General features: G+C 42.0%; 1 protein-coding gene across 25 annotated transcripts in view; it reads right to left on the bottom strand.

Moving 5' to 3' along the window:
- ANK3 (ankyrin 3) overlaps positions 1–12,879 on the bottom strand; it is a 560,461-nt gene that overhangs the window by 123,098 nt on the left and 424,484 nt on the right. For all 25 annotated transcript variants that reach the window (XM_045581850.1, XM_045581851.1, XM_045581847.1 and 22 more), the window contains 7 exons: positions 11,051–11,248; positions 9,037–9,135; positions 6,212–6,310; positions 4,870–4,968; positions 3,716–3,913; positions 2,668–2,766; positions 2,288–2,386 (listed from right to left, as the gene is read on the bottom strand). In XM_045581850.1, coding sequence (XP_045437806.1) covers positions 2,288–2,386; positions 2,668–2,766; positions 3,716–3,913; positions 4,870–4,968; positions 6,212–6,310; positions 9,037–9,135; positions 11,051–11,248 — 891 coding nt within the window. The remainder of the gene's footprint in view (positions 1–2,287; positions 2,387–2,667; positions 2,767–3,715; positions 3,914–4,869; positions 4,969–6,211; positions 6,311–9,036; positions 9,136–11,050; positions 11,249–12,879) is intronic.

The following is a 12,879-nucleotide window of genomic DNA, read 5'->3' as shown; positions in this document are numbered from 1 at the left end:
CAACAACAACAACACACACACAAAAAGCTCCTGCCCAGGATCACTGCCCTAGAAAATGGGAATTGTTAGAAATGTGGAGAGAACTGGTTTGGCTCAATGGATAAAACGTCCGTCTGTGGACTGAAAAGTCCCAGGTTCGATTCCAGTCAAGGGCATATACATTGGTTGCGGGCACATACCTGTTAGGGGATGTGCAGGAGGCAACTGGTCGATGTTTCTCTCTCATTGATGTTTCTAGCTCTCTATCCCTCTCCCTTCCTCTCTGTAAAAAAATCAATAAAAAAAAAAAAAAAAGAAATGTGTAGAGATGGCATTACAGAAGCTCTTTTGAGACCATTGTGCTACAGGAGTGAGAGGGATTGTCCCCTTAGAAAAGCCCGTGTTCAGTTGACTGTAAAAGATAGTCCAAGGCTAAAGGGCTGTTACAAGGAATTAGTTCAAGAACTGCTTTTTAATTCTTTGTCAAAGATGTTTTGCAGATGCAAAACCATGAATACAAAGTCTTGTTGGACAAATTTAAAGCTGAAAAAAATCAACCACAAATATATCAATTATTGACAAGTTATTTTGTGGATGGAAAGGTGGATTGGATTCATTTTATTGTACTTACAAACTTCTTGCACTAGTTGTGTCAAAATTGTTGCTCACATGTGAGAAATAAATAGTTCACTTATTAATTATTTATTAATAACACAGGTTATTTATAACATAAAAATTGGCTCAGGCTCAAAGGGATATTAAAATGAACTGAAATGAAATGTATAAACATTACATTTCATTATAAATTTTGTTTTAAAAATTGTGGTAAAATATACATAGCACTAAACGTTCCACTTTAACTATTTTTAAATATATTAAGTACATTCAAATTATTCTCCAACAATTAGCACTATCCAGCTCCAAAATGAAACTCTGTGCCCATTAGACACTAACTCCCCATTTCCTCCTCCCCTCAGCCTCCGGCAAACAGCATTCTACTTTCTGTCTCTATTTAAGTAACACCACACAATATTTGTCCTTGTTGGAACTGACTTATTGCTCTTAGCACAAAGACTTTGAGGTTCATCCATATTGCAGCATGTGTCTGAATTTTTTTTTTCTCCTTCTTAAAGCTGAATAAATACTCCTTTGTATGAAGAATCTAAATTTTGTTTATCTAGTCATCCCTCAATAGACACTTGGGTTACTTCCACCTTTGACTATTGTGAATAATACTGCTATTTGTTTTCTTTCTTCTTAGATATAGTTGTTTTTTCTTTAAAGTCAAGGCATGGTTATTTTATAAGAAAGAATGTTTGTCAGAGTCTGAAATTATGGAAGAAAAGCTGCATTTAGATGCAAAGCAAGTCCGGAGGCTTGGTTTTGAATTGTAGATCTCAAGGGGTATAATTCTGGAGAGGATGGCACGGGAAATGTTTGAGAAAGACATAAGAAGAGGTTCTGAGGAGAAATTCCTGTGCAAGATAACATTCTCTAAATACTTTTAAAGGACAAGTTTAAAGTATCCAAAGTAAGCTAGTTCCTTGATCTGTGTGTACCAGAAGTTTGATCTAAACACTGAGTTTAAGGAAGAGCGCTATAGGTTCCCAAAGTGGAAGAGTAAAACAAAAATATATAAAAAGCATTAGGGATGCTAAAAGTTCTTTCAACCAATAACCTTTAGTGAAAGACCGGGACAGCAGTTAGATTGTGGTTTGTGTCATTCCAATGCTCAGGATCACAGCCACTTACGCAACAACACAGCACTTCCTAAAGCATATTTCCATTTACCTATCTTTCCATAAATACCTCTCAAATAGCAGAGGGATAAAAAAGCCATACACTCTATGCATCTCTTTTCTGAGAAATCTAGGTTGTCTAACTGCTCAAAAATGCCTCAACAATGAGAATAATCATCCCCTTTAACAATATTAAAAACAGCTAGGCAAAACCTCCCAACTTATTTTATGAAACACAAATTCCTTGAAGGCACTGCTTTACGACCTGGGAAAATGTGACACATACTACTCTATAACGTTGACAAATCAGAACTCTCTTGCACTTAGGTTTCTCATCTGGCTGATGACTCTACCTGACCTTCATGTCCTCCCCAGGCTCCCGGATGTCCTGGATTGTCAAGGAAAATCAATTGACAAGTAAATATTTATTGAGCATCTACCAGACGAGTTGACTAAATAGCTGAAGGCACAGATTCCCTAGGAGCGTAGAGTTCTGTGGAAGTGGACGTGGACGTAGAGAGGGATGGGCACTGCCTGCCAGTGTCCTTATGCCGTCGGATTACAGGTACCTTTGCAGCCGCATGAGGCGAGGCTCCTTGGTCCAAAAGCAGAAGGGCCACCTTCTGGTTATCGTAATGTGCGGCTACATGCAGTGGAGTTAGCCCGCTCTGAAAACACGTGCAGAAACAACCAGTGTCAACAGTGTCTTAACATCTGAGGCCTAGAGTTAGGAGACGGGATTAGTTCGGGTACAACATGGAGTGCTACTGACACTGTGGTTGCCACAGCACTTGGACCCCAGCATTCATCTATGTCCAGGGTTCCTTGTCCTACGAGACTTAAAAAATAGGGATGTTATCATTTAGGTGGCTGGTGGTGAACAACAGCAAGTGCGTGTTTTGTTATCATGAGAGTGACCTGTTATGCAGGGTGGCCGGTGACCCCATACCTTCCCAGCGGCATCAGGAGACGCGCTCTTCTGTAGCAGGAGGTTGGCTACTTCAAGCTTCCCGTATTTTGCTGCCACATGAAGGGGAGTGAATCCTTTCTGAAAAATGAAACACGAAAATAATGAACAATATAAATGATCCAATGGCATCCCTCTTCTGGAACTGATGAATTATTGTAATGAGGAGGAGCAGGGAAGGTGGCACGGAAGGAACAAGATTGGCAGGTAACAGAGAGTCCCCTCATGGACAAAGAAGAACAGGGTATTCCATTTTTGTGTGCTGACTGAGCCACTGATGCTGGGACTAAGTGGTCCTCAAAATAAGATGAGGTTGGAGAGCTGGATCTGGGGCTTATTCTAGGGCCATTTTGGGATTTCATGCTGTAGGAAGAATGGGTTCCAGAGTCCCAGGTACAATTTGGATTTGGTGGGCTTGTGAACATCCAGTGCAAATCTGGACCTCCTATAATTTCAGACTGGAGCCTTTCTCTTCTCCTTTCACCATTTCCACATGTATGCACATATCTTTATGTTCGTTCTAGTCTTCAGGAGAAGCCAGAGGTCCTCACACACAGGTGAACTGCACTGAATAATAACACCTGGTTCCAGGCTAATAAACATGTAGAGAGAGTTGACACTGAGGTTGAGTACTATCTCTCTTGCTCTCAACTCCTACAAGGATGTGGGTATCTAGCAGTTCTCCCATTAGAGAGGTTCCAAAGCATGAGACAGGGACTGCAGGGACGTTTTCATTAGAAGATAATGTATACTGAGAAACTTAAGCCAGGCACACAGACACACAAACTTACACATACCCTAACTACCCTTCCCCACTCCAGGGCTTTGCTGGCCATGTTGGGACTACCCTGGGATCCCAAGTGTCCGTGATGATATACAACCGTTGTACCTGTTGCTGGGAATAGGTACTAAGGAATCTTAAGGAGGATGTAGTTTGGAGAACACAGCAGATATTGTAAGGACACATTGGGAATTATGAGGAGGATGTATTTTGCGGGACAGGGTAGGATTCCAAGACTCGTTTTCATACCTTTGTTGTTATAGATAGAGATGCGCCATGATCCAAAAGGAATGAGGCCACGTCCTCATGCCCTTCTCGGGCTGCAAGGTGGAGGGCAGTGTACCCAGAAGTCGTGGCTGCATTTGGAGACGCTCCTTGCTGCAACAGCTGTTGGACTATATCCGCCTTCCCCAATCGGGCTGAGATGTGAAGTGGGGTTTGGTCATCCTAAATGGCAAGGAGGAAGTGCAAGGCTGATTAGCTGGGAAAACAACGGTACCCTTGAGAAACATTTAGCAAATTGCCTGGTATCAGAAACTACAGTTCAACTCTTGTTCAGTAATAAAGAGAATCTCATTGACCTTTTCTTCAAGGTTCAGTGGGGTGCAGATGGTAAACCTAAATACATTTCTAACAAACTATTAGCATGTAAGTAAGGGAGACATTTCTATCTACAAATTATTTCCACTACCACCTGCCATACTTTATCAGTTTTTGACATCTAATGACTCCTTTTTTTGGGAGATAAGGAAATAAATCCTGGTAAACCTCAAATACCTAGGAGGGATATTAAACTTCTACCAGTTACAATGCACTCACATGGGATGAATTTTATTGGTAGTGTCTTCCCATCACCAAAAGTTAACCCTGGAGTTCCTTTTTTTATGCAAAGGCAGATAGATCCCTGAAGCAACTCTGACCTTAGTCCCAGGGTTTATGGTTTCACTTGTAGAGAAAAAGTAAAAACTTCCTTTTTCCTTGGTGGCTGTGACAGCTGTCATACAGTCAACCAGATGATCTCAGTTATGCTTCCAAACTGAGCTTATCCTAGAAGCCTGTGCATAAGCCCCTCTCCCCAGAGTGTGAAGAACTCTGGACCGAGTCTAGGTTTCCTTCTTAATCTGTTCAGGCCTAGCCATGTGCCAAGGACACAAAGTTCCTTCTGGCACAAAGTGCCTGTTCTATTTATTTAACCCCCTTAAATAACTGAATGGACAAATGCACAGGGAAGGGATTTTTTTTTTTTTTTTTTACAATATCACTTGGGTAGAGATTTTTTCCAATGGAGGTCGCTCACTACTTTAAAGAAGTATCCTTAGAAGACAGCATACATATATTTAAAGGGCTTATTAAAATCAAGACTTTTCCCACCAATAGCAAATGCTCCCAGGAATTGCACTTACCTTTGCTTTAGCTTCTACCTGAGCTCCGTCTTGCACCAGATACCGCACCACTTCGGCCTGGCCGGACCGAGCTGCCATGTGCAGCGCTGTTTCTCCTCTCTGGGGAAGAGGAGTACAAAGTTACTGCAGCTCTGAAGAAGAGCAGCATGTTTTATCTGCATGAAGCTTATGATGTCGGCTTCATATATATATATATTCCCAAGCACTTCCTTATTGAAGACTAGGAGAGACAGGAGATGAAATACACAAGAATTTCAGAAGAACCTGATCCACGATGGAAGAACTTTGGTATAACCTGAGGGGCCTAGTCATCAACAGGGTCAGAAGTGCTGTCCAAGAACTTTCAACGTGGCCTCCTTGAGGGTGGAAAGGTGAATGCTCACGGGGGGGAAGGAAGGTACATGAGTGAAGAGAGCAAGTGGGGAGAGCTCAGGAGAAGAGCCTGGGGCCATCCCGGAGGTGGCTGCTACTACGTGAGGTCTGCAGGCAGCTGTGGGGCTGTGCAGGGTGCCACATCTTCCTGTTCAAAAGGAGGGGCAGCCTGGATATGTGTGTGCTGACCACAAAACCAGACTGGATAACAAACCAGAAACCAAAGTGCTGCATGGGCAACACAGACACACATGAGGGCCAGAGTGGGCTTGTTGGCCGCTGGTGTGCCTTCTCTGCTTTATCTCATCAGATCAGCCTCCTAGCCTTCAGGCGTTATCGCAAGGGCTCAGTTTGTTTGCCACTGAACCGCACCCCCCACTCCGTCCCTCCATAGATTATTCATTTATGTAACAACAAAAAATAAAAACAGTATAGAAGACACGGATAGGAACAAAGAAATAGTAAAATATATTCTCTCTCATAAGTGATGTATAACAAAGACATATTTCACACAAAACTTAAGGTGTTTACTGGAAAGATCTTGAGGATATAGTTACCATATTACCCAGTATACGGTAAAACCTCCCCCTGGTGTTAGTGCCAGGAAAGTCTGTATTTCACCGAGAGAGACGCTGGTCTGTTTCTGTGCTGATTCTGGTTGCTAGTAGAGAGCCTTGCTGATGGCACACCCTCAGGGTCTGTGCACAGGAAACTTTCGGCTTGCTTTTTCTGAGCCGGAATGTTGCTGATTTTATTTCTAATGTTGAAATTTTTTATTTATTTTAACTTCTGACACTGTTGATGACTAGGCCCCTTTGGTACTCATGAGTCCAACTAGCATAGTTATGCTTTGTGGTCTGGTGTGTTAATACTATTGTGATGTCAATAAATTTACTTATAACAACAATAAAAAAGTAGGTAAGAGCAACCTTTGCCAGTTCAGTAAGTTCTCTGTGAAAAGGATACTTACCACGTTGGTGGTATTTGGGGAGGCTCCATGATGCATTAGCTGTGATACGATATTTACATGCCCCATGAAGGCAGCAACATGGATTGGGGTAAGGCCCGACTGGGGGAAGAAGAGGGAAAGGCTGGTTTGTAGTCTTATCATAAAAAGGGTTTCTCTGCCTGCCTGCCCAACCACTGCCTACCATTCACCCCTCTACCCCTCTACCCCTCCACCCCTCCACCCCCAGAGCCAAACTGGCTCGGCTAGACCTTCATTCTTAAGTTTGCTTCAAAGCCTACATACCACACAACTCATAACATTTCTGCTTTGTATATGAAACGATTGCATTTTTAATTTTTCAGAATATAATTTCACTTACAACATGAACATCCTAATTTGGTAAAAAACACTTAAAATGGCTAGAAGAAGTTGACTTTTTTTTTAAGGAGAGAGGAGATAGCAAATGTCCACAGAAATTTGAATAATGTAAAAAAAAAAAAAAGGTAAAAGGAATTCTGTAGGGGAAAAGTGAAGTAAAAGAAAGAAGAGGAAGAAGGGGAAAAGGGGGAAGAATTCTGGTTGCACCTATTTCAACTAGTGGGAACTGAGGACAAACAGGAAAAGACTTGTTATAACATGGAGCAGGAGAAGCTCTCATGTGGGTCTGGGCTGGTGTTCAGAACTCAGGAGGAGCACAGGACTGACACTGGGACTGTCTCCTCACCAGCTAACAGATCTGGTCATTTATTCAAACATTAGTAAAAACTCCACTTCTACTCCAGAGTACATTCTAATCATTTTTTTTAAATATATATTTTATTGAATTTTTACAGAGAGGAAAAGAGAGGGATAGAGAGCTAGAAACACCGATGAGAATCACCGATCAGCTGCCTCTTGCACACCCGCCACTGGGGATGCGCCCGCAACCAAGGTACATGCCCCTGTCCGGAATCGAACCCAGGACCCTTCAGTCCGCAGGCCGACTCTCTATCCACTGAGCCAAACCAGTTTTTGCCATTCTAATCTTTAAAAGGGGTTTCCATGCACTGAGAATAAACTTATTGTACAAAGTTTATACAAAACTTTTTAATTTCAATTTATAATTGAAATAACAGGGTGTCTACCATGAAGCCATAAGACTGATGAAAGTGTAAATCAGTATCAATATTTTCAACCATGTGATTTTTTAAATCTTTTGAGGGTTACAAATCAAGACAGGATGTGTTAGTAAAAAGTTGACTTTTATTTCAAATCCTCTCTGGCCTTCAAGAAGAACTTTGACGCACTCAGCATGCTTTCCTTACATTACATGTGAAAGGTCATGGAGCCTGACACAAAGCCATCCCGCTAAAATGAGGAAATCGACATTAACAGTCTCAATCATTTGATTTTAACTATATGAATATTATACATTGAGGTGATATAATTAAGGCAAATATTATAATGGCCACTAGACTAGATCAGAGGATGAGGTAATGCAAGAATCACTAGAGTAGACCTCAGTTTAGGTTGACCTCAAATCCCATCATCTTTATGATGCAATCAACAAGGCTTTGCGGAATGATTGCCTATGGGCCAGGCCCTGTGGGCCTCTAAACACCAACAAGACTCAAGGCTGTCCGGAGGAGCCTGCAGTTTCTAGGGGACAGGAGCTGGCTGGGTCATAAGTAAAGCAGCCGAGTCAGTGCTTTGGTGGAAGTACGCACAGGGGTAGTGTGGTCCTGGGGAGAGGTCTTGGACCAGGTCAGGGGGAGAGGGGAGGTTTCCGGGAAAAGGTGGCCCAGATCTGGTCCTGGAGGATGTGCGGGATTAGCCTGAGGGTATGTGACACATGGAGGGAGCAGAGAGTTATGAACGAAAGGGTGTCCAGTCTAGGGCAGTGTTGATGGCTAGAATCTACAGAGACCTCATGCTAGGCGGCTGTGGCTGGCAAACTCATTAGTCAGCAGAGCCAAATATCAACAGTAGAACGATTGAAATTTCTTTTGAGAGCCAAATTTTTTAAACTTAAACTTCTTCTAACACCACTTTTTCAAAATAGACTTGCCCAAGCCGTGATATTTTGTAGAAGAGCCACACTCAAGGGGCCAAAGAGCTGCACATGGCTCGCGAGCCGCAGTTTGCCTACCACGGGGATAGGACATGGGAGGAGTCTGGAGGGTAGATGCCAGGCTGACTTGGCTGTGTTGAAGGCTTAGCCCTTATCCTGATGGACTATTTTTCCTGGGTTCTGTGTTGGTTTGTACAAAAGAACCCTAGAGCTAGTCCTTCACTCTGTTTCATTAACTCTGAGTTTTTGAAAGAGTAATCCAAATTTTTCAAACACACAGCGGCTATATCATGCAGGGTTTCTCAGCTCATTGGCACACTGACATCTTGAGCCCGATAATTCCTTGCGGTGGGAGGCTGGCCTGTACATTGTAGGCTGTTTAGTAGCATCTCTGGCCTCGGTCCATGAGATGCCAGTAGCACCATCCAGCTGTGACACTAAAAACAACCTCCAGTAATTGCAAATGTCCCTTGGGGGCAAAAGCGCCCCCCTTTGAGAAGCACTGCATCATAGGATTTCAAATAAATGATGCTTTCAGGGACAGAGTCACTCCCTTGGAGCGCGAAGCCTCTGTTTGGGGTTGTGCTTCTAGTCATGGTGATGAACCTGCCCTGATCTACCCACACTCGTGTTTGCTCTCCCTGGGACTCGCAGCCCCTTGGGTGAAAGGCTTAGAGAGTAAGAGTAGTCTGTGGCAATCACCCGGAACAAAACTCTCTGGTCATTGGGGCTGACACTGGGACTCCAGCTGCTACCCTTTCAGTGCCTGGGGACCCAGCGCTCCTACTCCTCTCACCTCCGTTACAGCTTGGATGGATGCACCGTGTTTCAGAAGGAGTTCCATGACTTTAATCCGATTCTTCTTGCAGGCGATGTGAAGAGGGGTGAAGCCATTCTGCAAGGGACAGAGACACATATCCACTTGACTACATCCCATGGAAATCCCACTACACTGAGTGTGGCACAACATTTTTGCCACAGTGTGTTTCTGGAAAGATTTGGAAAAGAGCAGTAACAACATGGCGCTGGGCAGAATGCAGATCCTTTTCTGGAAGCACAGGTAGCCTAGCTGGTCCTAGGAACCCAAGGTGCTCTAATAATTGTGAATTTTTTTATTTTATTTATTTTTTTAGTCACAATCCCTGGGAGCTAAGGACATATGGCCACTCTATTTTTTTAGGTTATTTGGAATTCACTCTTCCAAATAATATATCCTTCTGCTCCCTCATTTCAAACACAGACTAAAAACAGCTGGCCCTGACAGTTGTCTTCCAAGCCCACAGGTCACCAATGCCTATTCTGACTTCTCTGCTACACTTTAAGGCGACTACAAGACCAGTTCTAGAATGTGTTCACTCCTTCCCTCTTTAAGATTCAAGTAGGTGCTTAATTCAAGGAAGCAGAAAGTTCAACAACCCAACATTATTTGCATCGTTTAATTTAATATTTAATCTGTTAAAAAGGACCTGCTTATTTAAAGCAAATCAACTGCCAAATCACACTGCCTCATCATTGAGACCATGAGGATATTTTAGTCGCTACAGAGAACTATATCACGTCCTGGGGGTCCACTCTAAAAGCTTAGGTCAAAGTCACGGCAGGTGCTTCCCTTTACCTGGCCAGAGTCCACGCCAGGATGACTGGCTATGGCCTTCACATGTTGCGAAATCTTTCGAGTCAGAGGAAAATGACAGTGAGAGCCCACACCCTGTTTTAAGGCTTTTTTTTTTTTTCTTGTATGGAAAATGAGTCATGACTGCTAATTTGTTTTCCTCCCTTCCCAGAATTTAAAGATATGTTTGATACATGGGTCAGGTCAACCGCTCTTAACATGCTGCTCTAAGAAAAGCACTTAGAATGACTATGGTCACGCAGCTGCCTGGGGGTCTGGAGAGCTCCCCTCTCCTCATCCTTGGCTGCCCACCCTGAATTTCAGAGCCAGACAGTGGATCCATTCAGCCAACGTGACCACAACTGGAAAGGGGCAGGGACCCTCCCCAACAGGGCTGATGGGATGAATTCACTCACAGGTTCTCCTTAGCATTTTGGTGATTTAGTTTTTCCTAAACGTGGGTGCTTCTTCTGAACTAAATTTAAACAGCTGGCTCAATTGGGACCATTTATTTTTCTAAGACAACAAACAAATTCCCATACAGAGCTAAGGGTGAAAACAGCAAGTCATTTTAGGGGCTAAGACTTCAGACTCGTAGACCAACATTGAGATTTGTGTAGATGACAGGCCATATGTCATTCACTTACATGCTTAACATAGCATTTTAGCTCATAAATTCCTAGACTTCTCATGGTTGATAATGTATGTGGTGTTGTGTGTGTTTTTTGTTTTTGTTTTTGTTTTAAATCATTTTGCCTCAGAAGAAACTTTTAAACGCTGGATTATAACTTTACCTACAGTAAGATAAGGTGGACTACCTCAGGAAGTTTATATTTGCATGGTCTTTGGGTTTCATTTACATAAGAGAATCACTGGTGTGACCCTAAAGGTCACTAAGGCCTATGCTGACTTCTCTGCTACATTGTAAGGCAACTACAAGACCAGATAGGATTTCATACAAATGATGCTTTCAGTGACGGAGTCACTCCCCCAGAGCTCGGGGTTAACGACTGAACCCCACAAGCCTCGCTGGTGTCAGAAAAAGGAGGCTTTACAGATTTCCCAGAAGGATATCTACTTGAAAAAGTTGAGGAGAAGAGCACTTGGTTTAATTAGACCTCAAGAGCAATCCCTTCGCATACAGAGGCAGCATGTCCTCAGCAAGACAACATCTCGACCTTTTGGCCAAGCCACTCACCAGGGCTTTGGCGTTGGGGTTAGCTTTCTTGTCCAAGAGAACCTTGGCCACTTTGTAATGGCCGCAGTGGGCGGCCACATGCAGGGCGGTCAGATAGTCGTTGGTGACGTCGTCCACAGGCACGTTGTGCTGGAGGAGAAGCTGGACACAGTTTAAGTGATCCCCTTGTGTGGCCATGTGCAGTGGGGACAGTCCATTCTGGAACACACAAGAGAATCAGAGTTTATTATGATGGCTTTTAGTAAAAAAACAACAACAAACGTGCCAGACACAAAATATAGCACAGATGTGAATAGATTAAAAACTCTAGTTTTTTCATACAGAAGTACCTTCTAGTGTTTCAAAGGTTTTGACAACTGTTTTGAACTTTTAAAACTAGTTCTCTGAATTCTTATAGCAATAGAAATCAATACATTTTTCAAAGATAATTTCTTTTCCTGATTTAAAAAATGTGAGTTGCACTAAAATCCATTATTCGTTGCATCCCCAGTGGATTGGAATTCTTAATTTTCCAGACTGAAAAAGATAAAACAAAAGCAGGACAGGCTGGTGTTTAGTATGTTTTCATTTTGTCCTTATGAGTTTCTAATACTTGATATCGGATACTGTATTGATTCAGTGAATAAAAAGGTCTGTTTACAAGAACACATTTCATCTCATGTCAGTGTAGAAAGGAACCTATTTTTTTCATTTCCCATTAAACTGGCGCCCCCATGTGTCTATAATGAGGAAAGGCAAGGCAGTGACAGAGCCATTAATTGAAGCTTAAATCAACTCAGTTTAAATCAACCGGGTTCAATGACACAGTTAAGTATGTGCAATAGGAATGAGTCAGAAATTCACATGAAGAGCTGAGAGAAGACATGAATGGATTCACAGGTAAATAAAAACTTAAAGAGATTAGAGTGGCACTTAGTATTCAGTATGTTTCCTAATGAAGACGGAAACAAGGTATTACGTCATTCTGAAACTAACATAATATTGTACGTCAGTTGTACTTTAAAAATAAACAATTAAAAAGTTGTCAGTCTTTTCAAGCATGCTTTCTTTAAATATGTAGGCAAATTGGAGGAGCCTGGGAAATTCCTAGAGAATCCAATTATCAAGAAAGGCCCTGTTAGTTACTGTAACATAATTTAACATATTTTAGCAGAGAAAAAGTGACAGCAATTTCAGTTTCCAAAAAAGTGGCCATAAGTAAATGTTGAAAATAATGGTATGTTAAATATGCACTGATGAACCAAGTATTCTGAATCCTCTAGGACAAGTTATTTCTCCTGATTTATCAACGAATAACATAAAATGGAAGTTCAAGGTAAAAAAAAAAAACATGCAAGCCTTGCTCTAGACACTCTCCTGGTATCATTCACTCACTGACATATATTTCAACTTCCTTGAAAGCAAGAAGTCCATGGGTCATAACTTTCCCATATTGGCCAGCAGAGAGCCTTGCATATATAGAAAAGAGCTCAATAAATATTTATATAAATTTAAAAGGCTTCTTACAATGTCAGACAGGCAGGATACTTTTATCTAAAAAATTCCTGCAAACATTTTGAACAAAGTAGAAAGAAACTAAGGTGCAAAAAAGGATGGGAACATTTCTCATTTGCAATACTGCCATCCCCAACTGACCATATGCACTCTTTTATTTCCTGCCAAAACATTCCTTTGCTTTATGTTTTGATACAGTCTTTGAGAAAACATGCAGTAAACAAAATCACAAAATCTGAGAGAACAAGTGACATAGAGAGAGTAGAAAAGGAAAGCAGTGTCAATAAATGAAGGCAATTCTCTAAGCATACACAAACTAATGACACATGAGTGGG

The sequence above is a fragment of the Pipistrellus kuhlii genome, unplaced genomic scaffold (assembly GCF_014108245.1).
Source record: "Pipistrellus kuhlii isolate mPipKuh1 unplaced genomic scaffold, mPipKuh1.p scaffold_m20_p_15, whole genome shotgun sequence".
Taxonomy (NCBI): Eukaryota; Metazoa; Chordata; class Mammalia; order Chiroptera; family Vespertilionidae; genus Pipistrellus; species Pipistrellus kuhlii.
The sequence above is the reverse complement of the archived record's forward strand: the minus strand, read 5'-3'. Positions and strand labels throughout refer to the sequence as shown.